This window comes from Python bivittatus, unplaced genomic scaffold (genome assembly GCF_059951505.1).
Source record: "Python bivittatus isolate LINGU-HERP-01145 unplaced genomic scaffold, Pbiv_v1 ctg000520_np1212, whole genome shotgun sequence".
Lineage (NCBI taxonomy): Eukaryota > Metazoa > Chordata > Lepidosauria > Squamata > Pythonidae > Python > Python bivittatus.
Genome location: NW_028277080.1, coordinates 3140694 through 3164167, shown reverse-complemented (window position 1 = coordinate 3164167; position 23474 = coordinate 3140694). Strand labels below are relative to the sequence as shown.

The window sequence follows — 23474 nt, the reverse complement described above, 5'->3', positions numbered from 1 at the left end:
CTCCAAAACCTGGAAGACCTTATCTCCTCAGAAAGGATCTTATCGTAACTGAAGATGCCATGTGTTCTGCAGAAACCAGCCAACCAGCCCCTACAGCCACACATGGCTTTTCCATGCTATTTAAATGGCCGCACAAAGTTCCCAACCTTGCTTTGGATCTGGTACAACATTTTGCTACCTCACTCCCAATAGAACTTCTCAGATTTGGTATTCCAGGCAGAATATTATCATCACCTGTAAGGTATTAAAACAGGTGATTTACTCTCCTCTCTCTCACCTCCTCTCACTTTTCTCTTACAATCAACAATATTCTGTGGCACAAGCAATTTCATGCTGGTATTTATGGTTTCCACTCTGTTTTGCTTTTTTCCACATACTTTGGCATTCATCCTATCATGAGAACAGCTTTTGTGGCTTTTGTTCCCTTTTCTATTGGTGCTCATTACCCAAGTTTGCTATTCAAGGGACAGAGAATCACATGTTTTACTGGACAGTAATGCAACATTCCTCACCTTCACCTTCTCTCTTCCTTTTTTCCATACTCTCCAGTTCAAGCCCTGATTCATTAAGAGAGTTTCTTTTTTCTCCTGGCAACTCAGGAATCTCTGTCAAATAGGAAAAAAAAAAAAAAGGAAACCATTTGAAACAACCCTAATCATTCTTATTAAATTAATCACTACATTATCTTTATGTAGCAGTTCATCAAACACAACCAATGTCATTGATCAGGAATATATACACACCAATTAGAAAAGAGAATTTAGAAACAACAACAATCGTTTAAATTATTGACTGTGCATACTTTGAAAAGTATTGATCCGTAAAAGGCTCTTCTGGTTAACAGAGGCACATATCTGCAGAAAACCTACTTGTGAGGTTGGGCTTAAGCAACATGTTGGGATTGATGCTGTTGATGTAGAGAATAAGGGAGATGACCTTGTCAGAAATATGGAAGAACTGTTACCTAGGCAAAGAGGGCTGATATACTCTTTAAGTCCTGGGAAGCAAGGTAATATTCAGAAGCAACTCAGGCAGATACCTCACTGATCACTGGAGTATAAGAAGGAAGGGAGGTACAGCACAAGCAGATTTGCAAGATTCTGTTATTATAGCTAATATAAATAAAAGTAGTCCTAGTCTTCCAGGAGGGTTGATTTCTGGACTGGTTTACCTAGGGAAGCTGATACTACATCACTGTTTTGAGATGGTGAACCTCACCACTGGATTAATGAGGGTTTTCACGTGCTGGGAGACTTGAACTTACTTATGGTGGGAGAGAGGTAGGTAGTGAGTTCATGGGCTATCACAGTGTGATGTGAAGCCACATATTACATCTGGTTTTTATCTTAGAGCAGATGAGATCCAAAGGTGAGGGACATTAATGTCAGTCCCTGTCATGGTTAGATCATTCTCTGCTTTCCATAGAGCTGACTGATATCACCAACTTATACAGGGATCCATTCAGTTAATCTGCCTCAGATGTCTTATGGATTTGCTGTTTCCAGAGGATGCTTGAGAGTTTCCCAAGGACTTGATGGGCAGTTAGGTTAATCTCCTAGTTGAGTAGCCTTTATTTATACAGGTAGTCCTTGTTTAGCTACCACAATTGAGATCAGCAACTTGGTCATTAAGAGGAGTAGTCGCTAAGTGAAACCACAACTGGGCTTATGATCTTACTTCAGCTTTGCTTTGCTTTGCTTTACAGACATGCAAAGGTCGTAAATGTGAGGACTGGTTGCAAAGTTACTTTTTCATCATTGGCATAACTGTGGCCGCTCTATGACACAGTCACTAAACAAGGACTGCATGTACAGCAATTGGGGGTGGGAAGGTGCCTCAGTATACTGAGGAGTTCTTGAAGATAAAGTTTCTGTAGCAATGCTGGTGAACAATAAAGGATGAATATGACCAAATATGGGTACAAGCTCAGATTCCACCTTACACAGTGACAATTTAGAGCGACAAAACTTATGTACTTTACATGTGCAGACTGCTATCCAGTAGCCTTCTCTAAAATGACTTGGACCCTTTTAGGGAAGGATGGAACAGAAGATAGGATGTTGTGATGAATTCGTAAAACATCTACAGGACAAAATTCATTACATTCATTTGGAGCTGGACATTGGCTGGGCAAGTCCAATAGAGATGCCAAGGCAATGTCTTGTGGGGTTATGGGGGATCACTCTGAATATGTTGATTTTGAAGTAGAAAAGGTTCTCTGTGACATCTGTGAATTGGAACCCATGGAGGTGATGAGATTGCCTAGGAACAGTGGTTAATAGATTCTTGGGAAACAGAGTGGTATATCAGCCTTGAACAAGACAGGGATTAGTCCCCCTTCTCAAGAAGAAGCCATTACTTGACCCAATTATTTTGAAACCTGGTCTCTCTCCAATCTTTCCTTTTTAGGGAAGGTTGTTCAGAGGGTAGTGGCCCTGCATTTTGGATCATTAAGAAGCACACTTTCCTTTTAGAAGATGCTTAGAACCCTCCAATACAGCTAACAAATGAAAATAAAAAGTAAGCATTTCAAAACAAACTTTAAAGCATACTTATGAAAGGAGAGATTATTATGCAAAGTAAAATTCTATTGTATTCTATGAAAAGCAACAGACACAATCTTACTACCATCGTTATAATTTTCTCTTGCATTCCTTGTTCCAGATTCTGATTCATTAAGGGTTTCACTTTCTTTCTTTTTTCCTGAACAGAAAACAAAGGAGCCATATCCTAGATGTGAAATTTTGGGCAGACAGAAAAAAAGGAAAAAGTTAGAGTATTTATACCCAAGATCAGTCTCTGGAAATTTATCAGCAAGACAGAAAGGTAGTATTGGAATTTTCCTGCAAATTAGTGTCTATATAAGCCATATCTGTCATGGGCAGTATGAAAATTTGGCGACTAGTTCCTGCTCATATCTTAAAAACTAGTCACTGAAACAATCAGATTAAGAGGAATTGATTACTAATATTTACTTTTATCATTTTCACGTCCCATCCATTCAGATTCCCCTAGTAATATGAGGACTTCAGTAGAATTTTCACAGCTGCTCTACTGAAAAGACATAATGCCAACTGCATTTCCAGTAGTGGCTGGAGGCAGGACATGAACTGAGGCTTGGCCCAAAGAAGATAGTGCTTTAGGGATGATAATATTTTGAATTGTGCTCAGAAATGATCTGGAGCTAATGCAGATTAAACAGCATTATTCTTCTATGAGCATCTGATATATTGAATTGCAGCATTGTAAACTGTACCAATAGTCCTCACTTAGTGACCACAATTGGAACTACCAATTCTGTTGCTAAGCGGGAAATCATGTCACCACGACGGACTTATAACATCACTTCCCATTCAGTTGTTAAGCAAGTCACAGTGGTTGTTAAGCGAGATATCACATGACCATGACTTGCATGGGACTGGGTTATTTGAGGGACACCTCTCCCTGATTTCATCTGCCCATCCCACCAAATCCAGCAGAGAGGGCATGTTATGGGTTCTGTTGTCTAGGGAGCTACATTTGGGGAGCCCTAGGCAGTGGGCCTTTTCTGCTATGGTGCCTGCCTTGTGGAATCTTCTCCCCCTTGAGGTGAGGTTGGCCTCATCACTTCTGAGCTTCCGAAGGTCCCTCAGACCTGGCTGTGCCAGCAGACCTGGAGAACCCAGGGGATGGGTGAACTAGTGAGGTGGCTCCATTATTATTAACATCCTTTTGTCTACTGTTCTCTGTTTTAGCTCTGCTTTTTATAGTTTTTAATATTTTTAAATAATAATGATAATAGTTTTAGGTATTTATTAATTGTTTTAGCTTGTACGCTGCCCACAGTTGCTTGTTTTGTGAGAGGGGTGGCTATATAAATTAGACAAATAAATAAATAAATAAATTTTACTTCTGTCAGATTCAGCCGGCACGGCTCAGTTTCACCTAGTCAATTTCATCACCCCAGGGCTAACAGCAGAAAAGGGAAGTTCAAACTGTGAACTAATTGCTGACAAGTGGCGGTGCTTAACTCTGGCTGCAAACGGATACATTGTATCACTGCCAGCTTCCCTCGAGCGCTACAGACAAAGGGAAGCGCAGCGATCAGCGCGCAATCAAGAATGCCCGGCTTTACGTGCAACAGAAAAACCCAACAAAGACAATAACCACACAAACAATAGACAGCAATCAACAGGACAAAAGAACCGGACTGAATCTGCCATTTGGGCAAGGGGGGATTACTGCGGGTAATCGGTAACGAGGCAACGGGGTAAAGTGCAGGAACAGGGAAACTATAAAACACCATGTAAGTTATGCCAAGCCAACCCTGGCTTCGTCTGTACCTACCTATGTTACACTCTACTAAACTTCTTTGCTGAACATGCATGTCACGAGAGTTTCTTTGGAGTTGAACAGGGTAAACCTTACAACTTCCACATTCTCCATTAACTCTGCTTGTTGACAGCCAATTGCAAAGTGCACAAATGGTAATCATGTGACCACGGGGATGCAAGGATTGGTTGTAAAGCTGTGATGGAATGTATCTACAAGGAGGAGAGTGATGTGGGAGATCAAGGCTATCAGGAAGCAGGGGGTGCATTCCAGCAGGGGAAAGAAGACAAATGGCAACATAGTCCGCAGGGGGAGCGTGGGAAGAGTAAGAGATTCAGAGTAGCCACTCCCTAGAATCTCCCAGGGTATATCCACTAGTTGCTATATATAGATTTACTTTGGCAAGATTCTGTCTATAAGGTGTAAGCAAATAAAGGGACTGTACTCGACTGGACTGTTTCATCGTTGTTCTTGGGCTGGGCCTGACAAAACTTCTTTTTTTTTTAACACCGTTGTAACTTCGAATGGTTGCTAAACAAGGCAGTTGGTAAGCGAGGACTACCTGTAGTTGCCAAATGCTTTCCAGAGGTAGCCTCACATAGAGGTGCTATGTGGGCACAAGAATAGGTAGGCAGCTGCCCCCAGATACTTAGGATACCATTCTCATAATCACTTCCATTGTATACATTGGCTGGAATTTATAGGGACTACAGCCCAAAACTTCTGAAAAGTGTCATGTTGCCTATCCTGAATATTTCAACTTAGTTATGACCAAATAGATGGGCTAAGTGTGATTGAATGTACCCCCACATTCACATGAAACTCATCATATAAAGAAAGTTTCTGCTTGCAGTTTAAATACTAAATTCTTCCAGCTGGATTTCTTTTTACATCCCATCTTGAGAACTAGGTTTGTGTAGTATCCCTCTCTTCTTCTTTAAATACTTTTTTATGTCTGTCAAAAAAAAAAAATCACAGCTGCATATAAAAAAGGAGAGTTACCGTAAAAATGGAGGAGTTATATAAAGACAAAAATATTCTTTAAAATGATCTGCATTAGGGAAATTGAAGTCCTGAACAAAGACAATGGAGGCATGTGAAAAACTGCAGGAAACCCAAAACACAATGTCTTAGGTGATTCCTTCTATCCCCTTTCTCAGAGAATTATGGAGATAGAGGGGGGCACTGAGGCCATGGAGCCTAAGACTGTTTTGAGTTTGGTTTCTGTGTTCTGGAGAATTAGTTATTCTACTCAGATCTGTGTGTCACCTGCAAATCTTATAAGCATTTCCCTCACTTCTTCATCCAAATTATTAATGAGAGTATTGATGAGTACAGCTAGTCCTTGCTTACTAACTGCCTTGTTTAGCAACCATTCAAAGTTACGAGGGTGTAAAAAAGCTAGCTTTGTGACCAATCCTCACATTTACAACCATCACAGTGTCCCACAGTCATGTGATCACCATTTGGGTTCTTCCCAACCAGCTTGCAACAAGCAGAGTAAATGGAGAACATGGAATGCTGTATAACTAGCTGACAGGCTCCATACCACCATTTGATCCCCAGACACAATGACAAAACCATGTCTTAAGAGCCTTCCAAAAGGCCAGCAGGGCTGGGGCTAGTATAACCTCGGAGGGAATGGTGTCCCAAACCGCAGGTGCTGCCTCAGAAAAGGCTCTCCTCCTGTGTCCCATCAGATGACATTCCTTGGTAGACAGGACCCGTAACATGCCTCTCTTACCAGACCTGATAGGTAGATGTAACTGGGAAGAGGCAGTCCCCCAATAACCCAGCCCCATGCTGTCAGATTCAGCCCAGCACGGCCAGCGCCACTGTTCAGTTTCACCACCCATAGTCAATTACACCGCCTCAGGCACCAGCAGTCAAAGAAGGGAAACAGGGCAAACCGCAAGTTAATTGCCGGCAGGTGGTGGCAGTTAACTCAGGGCAGAAACGGATACCTTGTAGCGCAACCGGCTTCCCCAAATGGCCCAGGCAATGCTAACTACAATACTTCGGGGACACAGCAATCCAGAGGCAATCGGCAACCAATTAAAAAACCCCGGTTTTGTCCGCATGAGAAAAGCCCCACAATTACAATGCCAACGTAGACAAAAGGCAGCAGTCATAAAGACAAAGAAACCTGGCTGAATCTGCCATTAAGGAGGGAGGGGCGAAGCCAGAGGTAACTAAGGGTCGGGGGGAATCCTATAAAACACTGTAAAGAACCGCCCCAAGCCAATCCTGGCTTTGTCTGTAACCATTACGCATTTTGCCTGAGTAAACTAACTTTCGTCTGAGCCTGTGTCTCACGAGGTTTTTGTTCAGTGCTGAATGCAGCAATCCTTACACATGCCATGTAGGGTCATTGCCACCTTAGATTGAATCCAGAACCAAACTGGCAACCAATGCATACTGATCGAGGAATGCACATAACTGCTTGGGCCATCACATTTTGCACTGGCTGTAGCTTCTGGATGCTCTTCAAGGGCAGTCCCATGTAGCACATGTTACAGTAAACAATTCTGGAGGTGAACAGGGCATGACTCACTGAGAGTAGAACTTCTTGATTCAGGAATGTGTGCAGGTGACACGTAACCTGAAGTTGCACAAAGGCCCTCCTAATGACAACTACCACCTCCTCATTGAGCAAGAGTCATGAGTCCAGAAGGACCCCACAGATTACATACCAGGTCTGTTTGGGGCACTGCAACCCCATCCAGAACCAAAGATCGTAAATTCCCAGAACCTGAAGGCCCCCAAACCCAAGCCACTGAGTCTTGCTAGCTGAAACATGTTGTTCCCCATCCAAACCCCCACAGCCTCTAGGCACCAGGACAGGACATCAACACCCCCCTGTGGTGGAGGGCAGCACCAGAGAATCTCCTGGTTGCCAGGGAGTAATCTGACCATGACAGGGGAGCCACAGAGAGCTTCCCCAATTTAGAGATTTTATGGATTTTTGCAGCCCAAACATGATAGCTATGACTCTATTTGATCTCTCAACTCCAATATAGTAAGGAAACACTGAAGATAACTCCTTGAGTTTCTTTTTTCTTTCAGGTCAGAACAAAACTATTATTTCATGCACATTTCTAGAAAAAGAGTGGTAACAGATATAGAAAAGTTAACTGTGAAAAAATACACTTACCTTTTAGCAACCAGAAAAGTATTACTGCTATACCTGTGATTATTACTATTAGCATTGGTATTAAATTTAAATTATTTCTTGATTGACGTTCAAGATCTTAAAAAGCAAATTAAAAAAAAAACAATTTTAAAATTTAAAAAGCAAATTTAAAAAGCAAAATCTCATATAATCATAGAGTTAGAAGGGGCTAATTAGCCATTGAGTCCTCCCTCTCCTCCCTCAGGAATCTAAATTAGTTCCACTGTCCTACAGCTCTTAATATTTTTTTTTCTATCAATCAAAATATGTCTTCCTGTAACTTAAATCCATAACTTCATATCCATCCAACACTGGAATGAGAGAGAACAGGTATTGACTTCCTTTGAAGAATGCTATCATATACCTCCCCCATCCCCCCCCCCCCCCCGCAACCAGTCATATTGTTTCAAGGCTAAACACATCCAGCTTCTTCTAGCTCCCTTCATAGTTTTTAGCTTCTAGTCCCCTGGTCATTCTCATTGCTCTTCCCTGAACCTGCTTCTATTTCTCTTTAAAATGTATTGCCTAGAACTGGACACAATTGTAAGAGTTACCACATTTGGCGCCAATGAAACTCTCGCGAAACACAAGTTCAGCAAAAGAAGTTTACTTGGGTGTAATGCAGGTAGATACAAACAAAGCCAGGGTTGGCTTGGCACAGATTACATAGCGTTTTATAGATTCCCCGTTCCTGCGCTTCTCCCCGTTGCCTGGGTTACTGATTGCCTGCTGTATTCTCCCCCTCCCCCAAATGGCAGATTCAGCCCGTTTCTTTGTCCCCCTTGATTGCTGTCCTTTGTCTATGGGGTTGTTGCATTTGTTGGGCTTTTCTTCTGCAGGCTAAGCCGGGAATTCTTGATTGTGCGCTGATTTCTGGGCTTCCGAGCTGCTGTGGTTCACTTTGCCTGGGGCGCTTGAGGGAAGCCGGCTATGATACAAAGTATGCGCTCCTGCCCTGAGTTAATCACCACCACCTGTTGGCAATTAACTTGCGGTGACTTCCTCTTTTCCGCTGCCTGGGCCTGGGACGGTGAACTTGACTAGGGGTGGTGAAACTGAGCAGCGGCATTGGCCGTGCCGTGCCATGCCGTGCCAGCTGAATCTGACAACAATAACAAGTGGGGTCTAACCAAAGAAGAATAAACTGGTAAAATAATATCCCATGATATAGATATTATAATTATGTTGTTGCAGCCTAAAATTTTATTTGTCTTGTTTACAGCCATGTCACACTGCTGTCTCATACTCAGTCTGCAGTCGACTACTTTTCCAAAGATACTTTTTACAAGTATCTTTATTAATCAGGTATTCTACATCCTTAGACGTGTACCCTTCCACTTTCCACTTACCTCGACTAAATTTCATTCTGTTATTTCCAGTCCACTTCTCTAACCTATCAAGAACATTTTGAGTTTGATTTTTATCTATCCCATCCATTTTTTAGTCATCTGCAAATTTGATGAATGCTTCCTCCACCTTTTCATCCAAGTTATTAATAGAAATATTGAAGAGTTAGAGGACCCAGAACTGATTCTCTGGCTTCCCACTTCTCTAATCTGATGAGAAGTACAATTTTTGAATTAATTATATATTAGTTTAATTCTCATAATTCTCATAACTAACTTCCTAATTAGCATGTCAAAGGGTATTTTATCAAATGCTTTGCTGAATATTCATTCAAAGATTATTTTAGTCAAAGACCAGTACAGAACAAAACAATCAAAAAGCTGTTTAAAAATGAAAGAGGAAGACCAGTTATAAAACAAAAGCTAAAAGGATAGAAAGATATATTATGTCTAGAGTATTTCCATAATCTATTAAAGAAGTTACTAGTTAAAAAAAATGTGGTAAAATTAATCTGGGAAGATTTGATTTTGACAAATCCATGCTGACTTCTGATAATTACTGCATTGTTTTCGAAGTCCTTATAGATCAAACATTTGATAAGAAATATTTATAAAAATCTTTATCTTAATTTATCTTTTTAAAGATTTTACTACAGCAAATAAGGTATCGGTAAGTTTTTTCAATGTTGCCTCGTATTACTCCTATCAAACCCCATGCTCTTTGTATTTACATCAATTGCCCAATGAAATTATGTAAATGAAATAAAATGATGCAAATGATTCTACCCAAAACTGGCTAATAGACCTATATCTACATTTCTTTATGCAGATGATGCTCTCATACTATCACAGAAGTTAGTAGGCCTTAGAAGAGCCCTGGGAGCACTGGTCCACTTCTGCAGGGAACACTCATTTACAGATCAACTATGAGAAAACAAAGGTCATTATGGAATAGATATAAACTCAGGTTGGGCTTGAAAAAAAGATGTTTTCATTTCAGCTCAAGAAGCATATCATAGAGGAGAAACAGCAAACAAAGACAAATGGTTAATGTACAGGAACTATTGGAAAATCACCAAGGGGAATTTAAAATTAAACCAAGAGAACAATTAATAGCAAAAGGATATAGCTGTCAATGTTTTCCCATTTACAGTAATCAGAATGATTCAAAATGGACAAAAAGACATGATATGGAGCAAAGTAAGGCAGTAATTGAAGTACAGTTGTGTACTGATGATGAATATGTAATTGCTAAAATGTATAAACTTTTGTTGAAATTTGAAACAGAGGAAGAACAGGTTAAAGAATGTATGATAAAGTGGGCTAAGAATTTTGGGTATTGTGAGAACCCACAATACTCAATTCCCAATAAAGGTGATTCCCTTGAGACTCAGACAAGTCCAAAGAAAAGTTCATTTATTGAAAAGAAGTGTACGGTCTCAAAAGCATTGCTGAAACTAAAAAGCCTGCACACAGCAACCTTTTCTTAACCCCCTTTTCCTTACTCCCCCCTTTCCATCCCATAGTGCTTTCGTTTCATTCCTCCTGGTCTCACGGTGGTACGACCTTGGCATTCCTGAGAACAGATAACGCAGCATCTGCCTGAACCGTACTTTCTCTGTCTGTTACTCCCCCCCCCCCGCTTTTCTTAAAATTGCAGAACCGAAGCAAGCAAACTAGCAGCCATGATTAGGTAATTGCGAGGCTTCTGACAGTTATAATATACAGATGGATCAGTGGGAAAATATGTGGTTAAAGGGGTTGAAATATACATCATGTTATGATATCAAAGAGAATTTCTAAAAAATTATGTACTGTTGGTATATGATGCCACAGAAATGATCTAGAATGCATAAAGGCTCTCCAAATGTATGTTGGAAATGTGAACAACATGAAGGGACATTTTATCATGTTTGGTGTAGCTAAAGAGCTAAAAAATTCCGAATTCAAATACATACTTTGATACAGAGGGTTTTAAAGATTAATATTCAATTGAAACCAGAATTTTTCCTTTTAGGACTGATAGATAAACAGCTAGAAAAAAGCCAGGGAAGATTATTTCAATATATGATTACTGTGGCAAGATTATTGTATGCATAGAAATGGAAAGATTCGACATTACCCACTACCAAGGAATGGTTGGTGAAATTGGCAGATCTTGCTTGAGATGGATAAACTAACTTCTTGTTTATCTGTCCATAGTGACAGTCCATAGTGACAGTCCATGTCCAGTCACTGTTTATATTTACTGGTGACTGGAAACCTCTTATGGACTTTTTGCCTAAAAATGAAAAATATGAACTTGTGATTTATGGTTTTGATGATTAGGCAGGATAGATTATAGAAAAAAGAGTATTATGATGCAACTTTAGAGAGAGAGGTTAAAATATAACCGTACTTATAACTGCTGTGAAGAATATTGGAAGCCACTGCTTTGTATGTTTTTTCTTTCTTTTCTATTTTTCTTTCACTTTTCTTGCACTTTTTGCTTTCTCTTTGATTTTTTTCTCTTTTCTTCTTCATACTAATTCGTATGTTTTTATCTTCTTTTAATAAAAATTGTATTGAAAAAAAAGAGAAAACAAAGGTCACATGTTTTGCAAGGGGCTACAAAAAGTCCCACTGGGCCCTTGACGGCACATAACTGAACATGGCCATGGTTTTAAGTTCCTGTAATTTGTGCTGCATTGTTCAGGGAAGCGACATATTCGTATCTCTCAGGTAATTCTGACCACTTGGAGGAGTTCAGCAACAAGTTTCTTTTTCTCTAGAGTTGCTCTGTATGTACCAAGATACTTTTCAAAGCCAAGATGCTGGCACAGGTGTCAACTATGAGAAACTGGCAAGAGTTCAAACTGGCTTCCTAAGAAAGCTATTTCAGGAAGCAAAATGTGTGCCTAATGTTGCTCTACGTTTGGGGGCTGGGTTTATAAAAATCGAAACAAGGGTGTGTCTGTGTGCATTCAGGTATTGGCTAAAAGCCCAGTTTCAGTCTTAAGGCCTGTTACATCTTATCCTGGCAGATAATTATCACTCTTCTTGGAAACACCAAATAAATGACAAATTCCATAAATTGGGGTTCTCAAGTGAAAGGCTGATGCACTTGATCAAGCAATGGTAGCTCTTAAACAAACAATTCTTGACACAGAATTATGAACAGAATATACCAAGAGATCACTTAGAGCTCAACAGGGCACAGCAAATTCCACTTTAAACCAGCACTATTGTCATGGCCCAGGACTCAAGACTTTGACCCTGAAGAAGCTGCTCCAGCTGCATCAGTGGAATGTCCACTTCAGGAGATGCCAAGCCAGGAATCACCTGAGGCTGCTCAAACAAAGACACCATCAGAATAGCTGGAGTAGTCAAATGATGAAGCCTCCAGGCTCTCAGACTTGACGAGCAGAGTGGAGAGCAGATCAAAGATGCTCAGTGAGGCTCCTTGCCAAGAAAGGGAGTAACAATCCTAATTAAAGATAGCTGGCTGCAGCCTGACTTAAGAGGTAGCCCTGACCTGTTTCTCTATTGGAAACAACCATCTGATCTCCTGCTCTGGTATGTTGTTCCTGTGAATCCTGCTTGTGTAAAAACCCTGAAACTCTGACCTTTGGACTGGCTGACAAACCTGATTTGTGGAGTCCTCAGTGCTCTCTGACTTGGTTGTTTGATTGCAGATGTTTCATCACCCAACTAGGTAACATCATCAGTGCTAGTGAGTTTGCTCCCTGTTTATATACAGTAGCTTGCCCTGCTAGTGTTTTTTTCCTTGGTAGCTCCTTGATTAGGGTATTGTTTTCTGCTTGATTGTTCACTTCCTTGGTAGTTCCTTGATTATTGTTCTCTGCTTGATAGTTTGTCTGGTGTTAATCCTGGTTTATCTGGGTGCAGACTGCTGGAGAGGATATTTTCTGGTCTTTTTGTTTCTTTCTTAGCTTTCTTATTCTCTTAGCTTTCTTAGCTTTTGAATGGTGTGTGAATGTGGTTTATCTCTAAGTATCTATTAGATGGTTGATGTGTCTGAGTGCTAAGCTTCCAGGAATTCCCTAGTATTTTTGGATTTAGCTTGATCTACGATGCTCATATTTTCCCAGTTGAAACTATGGTTGAGTCTGTCCAAGTGTTGTGAGATTAAGGAGCTTTCATTGTGTCTTCTAACTGATAGTTGGTGTTCATGGATGTACTCTGCTAGTCTTCTGCCTGTCTGTCCTACATAGTGGCTGTTACAGTTCTTACACTGTATGTTGTAGATGATTCCTGTTTTTTCTTCTTGGGCTACTGGGTCTTTTGATTGACTTAAGATGTTTTGGAGGGTTTTAGTTGGTTTGTGTGCTACAGCGATGCCATGTGGTTGTAGTAATCTGTTGGATGTTTCTGATGTATGGTAGTGTTTCCTTTTCATAGCTTGTGTTGGTTGTGCTGTAGTGGGTTAGTAGTCAGGCACTTTTTGATAAAGTTGCGTGGGTATCCATTTTGTTGGAAGATGTTGTATAGGCAATCTGTTTCCTTTTTTTGGTGTTCTGGGTTGTTGCAGTGCATTTGTACTTGTCTGAATAATATTCTTACACAACCCCTCTTGTGGGAGGTTGGGTTGTTACTTTGGTAATGGAGTACTTGATTAGTGTAGGTTGTTTTTCGATAGACTTGTGTTTCTAATTTGTCATTTCCTCTGCTGATGAGGATATCCAGGAAGGGTAGTGTGATATTGTTTTCTTCTTCCCTTGTGAATTTTATTTCTTTGAAGATGTTGGTTGTTTTGTGTGTCTTCTCTAGTTGTTCTTTTTTTATTATGACGAAGCTATCATCTACATACTGGATCCATACTTTTGGTTGTATACGTAGGAGTCCTATAGTTTCTAGACTCTGCATTACAGTCTCTGCTATGAATCCTGAGAATGGTGATCCCATGGGTGTTCCTCTGATTTGTTGATATATTTGTCCATCAAACTGAAAGTAGGTAGTAAGGCAGAGGTTGATGAGGTCCATGATTTTGGGTATTTCGATTTTAGTATATTTGGTTAGGTTGGGTGTGTTGTGTAGTACTGCTACCATAGATTCTTTCATTAGTTCTGGGTCTATGGATGTAAAGAGTGCTTTGACATCAAATGAAACCATAATTTCATCTTCATTTTAAGCCTTTGATTTTCAGGAGGCATTGTAGTGGGGAGTTGATAGAACATTCACTCCCTCTGTGAGATGTCCAAGCTTTTTTGTAAGTTCTTTTGTTATGTTGTATGTTGGGGTCCCTGGTAACAATACAATTAGACGAACAGGTATGTCGGGCTTGTGTATTTTGGGGCATCCACAGAAGTGTGGGAGGATGGGTCCACTGTTTTTCATAGCAAAAGAACTTACAAAAAGCTGCCAAGCACCCGAATCGCAATCCTGTGACCTCAGGGACACTGCAGTGACCACAACTTCGAGGACAGGTTGTAAGTCTCCTTTTTCAGCACCAGTGAGAATTACCTGTACTATGAAATTTAGGAGGTTATTACACTTAATACTATAAATGTTGTGTCTATATACCTGTTACCCTGATCTATTTATCTTTTTTTAGAGAAGAAAAAAAAAACTAGGGCTTTGGCTTGTCTGCAGCAATGCCTTCATTTCTAAACTGGCTTTTCATAAAGAATAAAAATGGATAGCCCAGTGTTTCATTTGGAAATCGGGCCAGTTACCCAGAAAAAAGAAAAAGGTAACATAGGGGTAAATGAACATAGGGAATTAGAGAAGTATTTTGTTTGTACTTTGTGTGCTTTCAAGATGTATTTGTATGTTTTATCACGTGTCTGCACATACGCATGTTGATGTGTATATTCTGAGTGTTACTTACTGAGTGATATGTTCTAAATATTCAGAATATCACCAATTCCCTTTCTGTGAAACAAGCTTTTTATTTGTAACCTCTAGAAATAAATATATTGTTGACTTATTTGCTAATTTGTATTTTTAAGCTTCATTAATTTTTCTGCTATTAAGCATGACTGGAACAGAAAATTATGGGTTCAAAAAAATACTTTTTTCTATTGAAGCTTAGATCCTCACTTCCAAGAGAACCATGTGGGAAGGGGAGGTCAAACTGGCCAAGATGGCCACAATTATGTGATCAAAACCCCTCCTCTATTTAAGTGCCCTTTTACTTTACATTCTTAAATTCTTCATTCAAAATAATTTTTCTTTTAGCCTGAATAGCATCTTGTCTTTGCTATTGTGGGAAATGAATGTTTAGTGACTGGACATCTCCATCTTGTCATCCACTTACATAAATCTTCTTTGAATAGGCAAGATACCTCTCTAGACGATTCACTGTTGTTGACCAATCCCCAAAATTAAGAACTGCCATATTTCCATGATACCAGTTAATCAGACTGCAACCTCCTTGTGTGGGTTTTAACCAATTTCCTGAAAAGGAACCATAGACTATATAATCCAAAAACCTACCTTCTGGAATACAGTCACTCAGATTGAAGGATTTGCTGGCATTTGAACTGAAAGCTGTAACATAACAAGTAATTTTCTGAAAATGGGCCGAGTTCCTCCGAAGCTGAATAACCGACAGGTTTGTATAGATGTCTTCAGGTCTGATGTAATCCCAAGAGTAATATAAAGATAGATCTTGAGTTGCTGATGTACAGTTTAATTGAATGGTGTCATTGTGAACAGTGCAGTTTATAACAGGCGGTACTGGGGAGGCAAGAGAAGGACAAAAAGAAGAATAAAACAGAAGCTATTCAAGGGGTTTACATGACAGTATTTCCATGGCTTCATTTCAAATTACATTTTGGCCAAAAAAATCCCACTTCTTAGAACAGATGCTCATTTTCCTATCCAATTAAAAATAATATATTGATTTATTCAAAGCAGCTTTAAAATTCTACCATGGGAAAGCCACATGCTATCAGGTTTTGATTTTAACAGTTCAAATTTGAGCAAAAACAGTACAAGTAACCACATGGAAAGCTATATAGAACTTGATTAGGTAATTCAATAAACACAGAATTTTTAAAAAATCAAAGGGGGGGGGAGTTAAAACCTCCAAAGTGCTATTCAAAGGAAATTGGGCCTTGCAATCATTATTTAGAAACAACTACAGTGAAATCTTAGTGTAATGGGCTCTTATTTACAAGATTCCAGATGCAATGGACAAAATTTCTATCTGGAAAGCCTCCTGAAATAACAGATATTTACATCAATTTGTATCACTGGAGTAATGATGTCATTATCCAAATGATGTAAATGTCTGTGATGATGATACTTAATGGATTTTTGGGAAGAACAGAACCCCCTCCCCCCAATGGTCCATTAAATCAAGTTTTCACTCACATTCAGGAATTTCATTGCTTTGAATCTACTCAGAGAGTTGATATCATTCAAATCAGAAGCAGGCAGTGCCTGGACTAAAATTGGCAGTGGTGCCTGGTGCAGCCTTTTCCAAAGTTAACATTCCTAGACCTGAAGGTATGTGAGAATTACCACCCTATCACAACTATCACCTTTTTGAGCAAGATACTTGGCAAGATGGTGGCTGATCAGCCTCATGAGTTCTGGGAAGATATGGATTATCTGGACTGGTACCAGTCAGGTTTCAGACTTGTTTCTGGTACGCAAGCTGTCTTGTTTGCCCTGACAGACAGATGGGGTACAACTCTGTTGATCCTCCTAGATCTTTTGGCATCAACCATGATGTGTAGTGAGTTGACAGTCTGGTATTGGAGTAGGAGTTCATTTTCAATAGTTCCACTGTTAGCTCCAGGGTCTGCTCTAAAGAGTAGCTTTAGGGAATACCTCTTTGGCCCAATGGCTGCTAAGTTATCTGGTCCAACCATTTTCCCTCCCCTCATCTTTTGTCTCTTTCAGATCTACTTTTGTTAATTTGATCACCTTTTTGTTTTTTGCCCCCCATTTTTCCAAAATGGGATTACCTGGACTAGTAATATTTTGCCTCAGGTCAGAAATCTCTTCTAAAAAGAGAATAAAAATCTTGCTTCTCTTTCTTGCTCTGCTCAGACATTGTCAGCCCTCCCAGGTAAACCAGACAGGAAACACAACTAAATGAGATAATTCTACTTTATTGTAAGGCTACATTAACAGAATCTTGCAAGTCTGAAAATACAAATCTCCTGCCCTCCTTATTTACTGCCTGAGTAGTTAGGGCAGATCCTTCTTAAATTTCTTTCTCTGGCTGTTATTCTGTGGTAGACTCCTTTCTCTTTTATCTGATCGTTCCCTAGGCAGCATCTTCCAAGGTTTCCCTCACATTCCATCACAGATATGCTTTTCTCTTCTCTTTCCAACTCCATGCAAAGCTAATATCACTCAGGAAAATTGTAGGACTTTCATTCTCACTTGCCAGTTTTTTGTTTATCCCAGAAAGAAACCTCTTTGAGACCTCTGAAGGCAGGCCCCACCCTGGATGAAACTGGAGCTCAACCAGGGTGATCCTCATGTGGGCAGAGGTCTATCAGGATCCTCCACTGGGTTGGATTCGTAGTACAGGCCCAAGTAACTTGCTAGGCCTTACTGGAGCTGAACAGACCCTTCCAAAAAATTGCCTTCTGAGAGGGCAAGCTTTCCTGGGACCTGGAAGCAGCCTGGCTGAATGGGGTTTCATAGCCTGGAAGAGCCAGCCAGCTTCACCTGATCAGCTAAATCCAGAATTAGACAAAGAAGAGGTATGCCTGTACCCACTCCTTGAACTGAACTGAATTTCAGTTCCAGGAGAAACATGGTTTCAGAAAGCCAAGGAGCATGCTTAGCAAATTCAGCCAAAAAGTACTGGCAAAGCAATTACTAATAGGGGCCCCATGTTTTCCTTCCAACTGTTTGAGGATCCACCTAATCCTGATCTTTGAGAATGAGAACTCCATACCCAAATGCAAAAGCTTCTATTTTCATTTTTCATTTTCAAATGAAGAGGTATTGCTTAGCACTTGTGTGTGAGAGAGATTGCTGGTTTTACATCCTGGTTTCTCTCTCTCTCTCTCTCTCTCTCTCTTGACTGTGGCATGAAGTCTCCAAACCTCTGGTTCTCTCTGTTGTAACAAAAGTCTGTATGTTTCTTCTCCTATAGCTGAACACTGTATGAAGCAAATCACTTGTTAAATTTCCCCCATTTCCCCTATTGCTCTTCAAACCATTTGTATTTTTCTCTTTGAATTAAATGTGATACTCTCTGAACTGCTGTCCAGCCAGTCATCAAAACAATTGTGGCACTTCTCTTTCTCTCACTGAATTTAACACTGTGCTAAATTCTCATAGATTACTGCTTCTGATTTGATTGCCCTGTATGTAGGATTTAAACATTCTTTGTGCTTTATTCCCCATAAATTGTCAACTGCTTATTATTTGATTGCCTCTACCATGTCTCAAATATTAATAAATTGTTTATTAATTGTAGTCTCAGTGTTGAATTTCTGCAACACATAAGTCTGTTTATAGATCGTTACCTATAGTGTAATGATCCCAACAGAATTGGTGTTATAGCATGGCACAGTTTATAATAGGACTTAAATTCCAGTTTTGTGATTGCAGCTGATTTTCAGCAACTGTAGTCAGAAAAGTTTCCTGGTGGCTCATCATCATCACATTCTTGCTTCCCTGATCAACACAATGACCTCCCCCTGGAGCCAATTATGACACTACCACATATGCCACCATATGCCTTCTTTTTCTACCCATAGCCTCATCAACTTTGAAAACCCTTCAGCGTTTCCTCTGGCTGTGCAATTTGTATCTACGTGGATCAGCAGACTTGAACAGAAACCAGTGATTTCTTTTGATGTCTTACAGCAATACTTTAAATTCATGTCTAAGAAGGTAACACAACTCTGGGTATGACTGACTAATCTTTACAAGGCTGCTTCTGTCAGAACCCAAACCCATGAAAATGGCCTGAAACTGTCACCCAAATGTTGATTTCAGGCCTATGTGAGTAGGTTAAGGATGGGGATGGGAGCAGTTTGTCCCTGGTCTTCTGCTCCTGTACTTTTTCTGTAAAATCCTGAAAAAATATCAAAAACATGCCAAATTATCCCCTCCAAGGCCGTTTTTAGATTTCAGAAGGTTGAAAGACCTCCTGCTCCCAGTCTTTTCTCAATTTTGAAAACCAAAAAAACACAAAAACAAAACCCTGCACTGCTTAAATCTGGCCATTTTGCTGCTGAATTTTGGTGATATAATCTTGAGGGACGTTTGCCGCTTCTGTGGATAATCGGCTGCACTGTTGAGAAATCAGCTGCACAGAGAAATCAATAGAGACGTTCCAGATTTTGCTGTAGCTAGATTGACAGCAGTCCAATAACCTTTTCCCCACAAAGCCTGGAGCAAAGTGAATAATTTCTATTTTAATTAACTTTAACTACAATTATGCCAAAAATTCATTTCTATAGTTATGAAATCCATTAACACCATTATAACACAACAGTACAGAATATGGCATATTACTTTGCACAGTGACAATATAAGCATTCCTATACTATACATTTAAAAGGAAAATAGAACTGTTCTGCCTATCTTACTCTTTGGTATATAATCCAGCAGACTGCTACTTACCTAGTATTTTCAGATCAAAGCATGTTTCCTTGATTTTCTCCTTAATGAAAACTTTTGCTGTGTAATTTCCAGTATCATTCTGTGAAAGGTTTTTGAGAAACAAACTGCCAGAGGAAGAGTTAAAACTAATTCTTTGATTTTCCTTTCCAACTGTAAACCTGGAGTCAGCCACTATATTTTCTCCTTTCTTCCAAGAAATTCCTGTTAGGTTGTCTGTAACTAACGGTGACAAAACAATGTCTTCTCCTTCAATACCGACAATGAGTTTACGGTTATTGCAATCTACAATCAAAGAAACAGAAAAGTAGAAAATAAGCTGCCTGTGATATTCTAAATACAGATTCATCATATCCATCACGTTACCCTTTTAGGGTAAGCAGTATTATACAGAATACAGAAAGGGAGTAATAAGTTGTATGCGTGTTATGTATGTAAGTCTGTGTGCGTGCATATAACAGACCAGCATAGACCAGAAATAATAATATCCAGGAGATGAGGTACTGAGAAGAGTCAGATCTGCATACTGCAGTTCAGAAGAGGGGAGCAGGTCAGTTCCAATGGCTTCAAATCCTGAGATACCAAAAGGACAATCGCTGCTGCATCTTTACAAGAGGTAAAAATGGGAGGAATGTATAGAAGCCATCATGGACACACTCAGAACTCTCTGAAATGCTGAACATAACAAAGGACATATATAAGAAATAGGAGAAGGGGGACCCAACCAAAGGAAAAAACAGGGGGATCTCTAGAAACTATATGACCTGTATCAGAAAGACGGTGTTCAGGCTGCAAAAAGGTGTTATTTGAATACATTAGAAAGAAAAGGCCTCAGAAGATGTAGTGGAATTGTGATGGTGGGAAGACAGAGCTTCATAACTCCTGTTTTGTATCTATGTTCTTGCAGAAGGGAAACAAAACTTTAGCTATGGGAACAAGACAACTGCAACGTCCTGAGTTCTCAGAACTGATCAGGCAAAACACAGCACGCAAAGCTCTTCTTGTGAATTGGATCTATTTTTTCCTTTATTCTTAGTGTACAAAAATATTTGTCTATGAATTTGATTCTTTTAGCTAAATAATAATGCCAACTACGTTCAACTAATGGATACAAACAGAACTTCAGTTCCCCCACGCCCATTCTGTCATCAGTATCCAAAGGATCATGGAGTTTGTTGTTGTTGTTTTTGGTACTTTGAGTCAGTGTTGACTCCTGGTGACCTATTTTGAGATTAGCTATCTCCCTGGCTACAATACAACCATGGGCCTATCCTAAAAGCTGTAGCTAATTGTATAGCTGTGGCAGGAAAGCCTGGCCAGCATGACCTTTTCCTTCCGTTTGTTTTTTCCCCTTGGACCTTAAGGCAACCTGAGCAGCACCAGACCACATCTTGTTTCCAGTTATAAAAGGAAAACGCGGATAGCATCAAAGTGTTGGGGTACTGGAGAAAGATTTGCCTTGTGAGGGAAAGCAGAGGGGAAGAATTTGCAGCCAAGGGAGTGGAGCAGCTTAGCAGCGACTGAGGGTGAAGGAGGAGCAGGCTTGGACTTCCGCAAATCAACAGCGAGAAAGCTGAAAGGGGAAGCAGAGCCCTGCAGTCTCACCGTCCCGGCAGGGACTCTGGAAACTACAGCCAGCCAGTGACTGATAAGACACCTTCCTTCCTCCCCGCCCCCCACAGCACAAACTGAGAAACGGTCCAAAGCCAACACTTTCAGCAGCAGTTCCAAGCAGGTGGTGGCATCAGAAGCCAACTAATTTTGTTATAAACTCAGGCAACAAAGGACAACAGAAATGTCCATAGGACTATTCAGGAATTAGATAAAACACATAGGCGCAGACATAGACATTAGTGTAAGTATAGTATAATATAGCACAGGTTTAGTGGTAAGTGTTAACTTAAAGATTAGGGAGTTTGCTATAATAAAAGCCTCTCTAGAAACACAGGGAAGATGACAATAGTCTCTTTGTTGGTGGTCTGTACCATTTCTCAAAAGAGATCCCTCACAGTAGCTATTGCTAAATTCTCCAAATCGAGGCCTTCAGACAAGACTTAGCTGGCAATCTCTCCCAGCTAGTGCGACCTTAATCTTCTTTTTGGTGCCTTTAGATGATCTTCTCACTCCCTATCCTCCTCTCTGCATGGTAGACAGATCCCAGGCCATATCATTCTCATCTTTGTGTATCAATTACTATGTCAACTCCTCTTCAGTGATCTTGAATCAGGCATCTCTTCAGAAGACTGCTTAATTCAGTCTTGCTCTGATAGCCTTTTTTCTTCTCGCTCTTGCCAGCCTCCTAGCCATTTCAACTTCTCTCTTCCTATGAGAGGCTCTCTGAGTGTAAAACTCCTTCCCTTGACTATTTCTCAAACTCAGATTATCAGCAACAAAGTACAGTTTGTAAGTCTGGATGGTTACATAACAGGGTGGCAGACATCACTTACTTCTCTATTTTCTCACATAACCCTCCTTTTGGGGAAGTGTTGAGGTGTGTTCCCCAAGCCTTCCATTGGATTCATTGATACCTGTTTTGCAGATAGCAATCTCTGAGTCAGTTTCATAGCTAAACAGAAAACCATCAACCTTTGTTGTTCCCTGACTGGTTTTGACTCACAAACTTGTACAGCTGTAGTGTAAGATATCAGTGGGTGAGTCTCCAGTTAGTATCTTTAATTTTTTCCATCTAAAGTAATGGTTGGTGGTCTAGCACTATAGTAATTCACAATCCCATAGTTTTTTTGTTTTTTTTCAATAGTTACCCATGGAATCAAAATTCACTTTGAAACTTTCCACCTCCTGCTCCACAGCATAGGTCTTCTTTTATGTATACTGTTTCTCTAGGTAAGAGCTTTAAAAAAAAATACAGAATTGAACACCTTGCATCTCAAAGTGTTGCAACAGAATTGCTTCCAACCCTACATCAGATACATCAATATATAGACAAGAAATGGAAGATTAAAATCCAGTGCTCTTAACACAAGATTACTACATAAAGCAGTTTTTAACTTTTAGAAGGCTTTTTGGCATTCAGGAATCCAAGGAACCTTCTGAGGTTCACTCCTTTTAATTAAGAATTTGAGAATGTTTCCTTTAGTAGAAAAATGAGGTATAAACCATCCACAGTAAGTCCTAAGGATAATCTTACATCTTAGTCATTAGGAGTTAATCTGTTGATTAGCCTGCACCTTTTTCTCTTCTAGTTAAACTTCTTGTTGACCAATTATGTAGCCCAAATAATGCAGCTCAGAATAACCTAGATGACATTTGGCTGGGTTAATGGTGAAGCCAGCTTCTTTGGGAATGAAATGACATTCTTTAATTGCTGGAAATGTTTCTTACAGATAATATTGTAAATTACAACATCATTCAGATAAGCTCCACAGTACTTCCTGCCTAGAAGAATTTTGTCCATTCGTTTCTAAAAGACTGCTGGTGCACCATGACAATCAAAAGGTTTTTGTTTTGTTTTTTGTAGACTGGGCTACTATTTGAGTTATTGCAAAGGCTGCCTTCTCCTTAGAGTTCTCTTCCAGAGGTATTTGTAGCAGTACGTGGTTATGTCCTTGGACAGATATTTAGCTCCACATAACTATAGTAGATCATCTACTCTGGGCATCAGGAAACTATCACATTTCTATTAGTTATGGACTGTAATGAAGAAATTTCATTTCAAATTATCACATTTTATTACCTGACTGAGGTATCTTAGATCTATACAAAGTCTCACTTCCCTATTAGACTGAACCACTAAAACTACAGAGGAAGTCTATTTGCTGTGTTATGGTTCAACAGCTCTCCATAGCATGTTTTGAATTTTTCTTTCCAATGTGTATCTGGCTCTTTCTGGAATAAAGTTTTTGTCTTATTGGCCTTGCACTTCCAGAGTCCATTCTATGACCTACCATTGTAATAGTACCTGAGTTGCTTGGAAACACTTCTTTGGATACCTATGAGAGTCTTTCTAAGTGTGCTTTCTGTTATGGAGACAAGTTTGGAACTGTTTGTGTCTTAGTGTGATCTATGTTTGTGGTTAGCCAACAGTTAATAGGTTTCCTCTGCAAAATCTTTTCTGTGTGCTCCCAACACTATTGTTGGCT

At 39.9% G+C, this 23474-nt stretch overlaps 1 protein-coding gene across 9 annotated transcripts in view; it reads right to left on the bottom strand.

Moving 5' to 3' along the window:
• The window catches only part of LOC103053704 (uncharacterized), an 87384-nt gene that overhangs the window by 51710 nt on the left and 12200 nt on the right, over window positions 1-23474 (bottom strand). For 5 of the 9 annotated variants that reach the window (XR_015797368.1, XR_015797367.1, XR_015797366.1 and 2 more), the window contains exons 2-6: window positions 19378-19659; window positions 15268-15510; window positions 7466-7561; window positions 2626-2730; window positions 513-605 (exon numbers count right to left, since the gene is read on the bottom strand). Coding sequence is in view for 5 of the 9 variants with exons in the window: in XM_088147524.1 (XP_088003650.1) it covers window positions 513-605; window positions 2626-2730; window positions 7466-7561; window positions 15268-15510; window positions 19378-19659 (819 nt within the window). In the remaining 4 variants the exon portion in view is untranslated. The remainder of the gene's footprint in view (window positions 1-512; window positions 606-2625; window positions 2731-7465; window positions 7562-15267; window positions 15511-19377; window positions 19660-23474) is intronic. The other 4 variants (XM_007435291.4, XM_088147525.1, XM_025171247.2 and 1 more) reach the window with 4 other exon arrangements.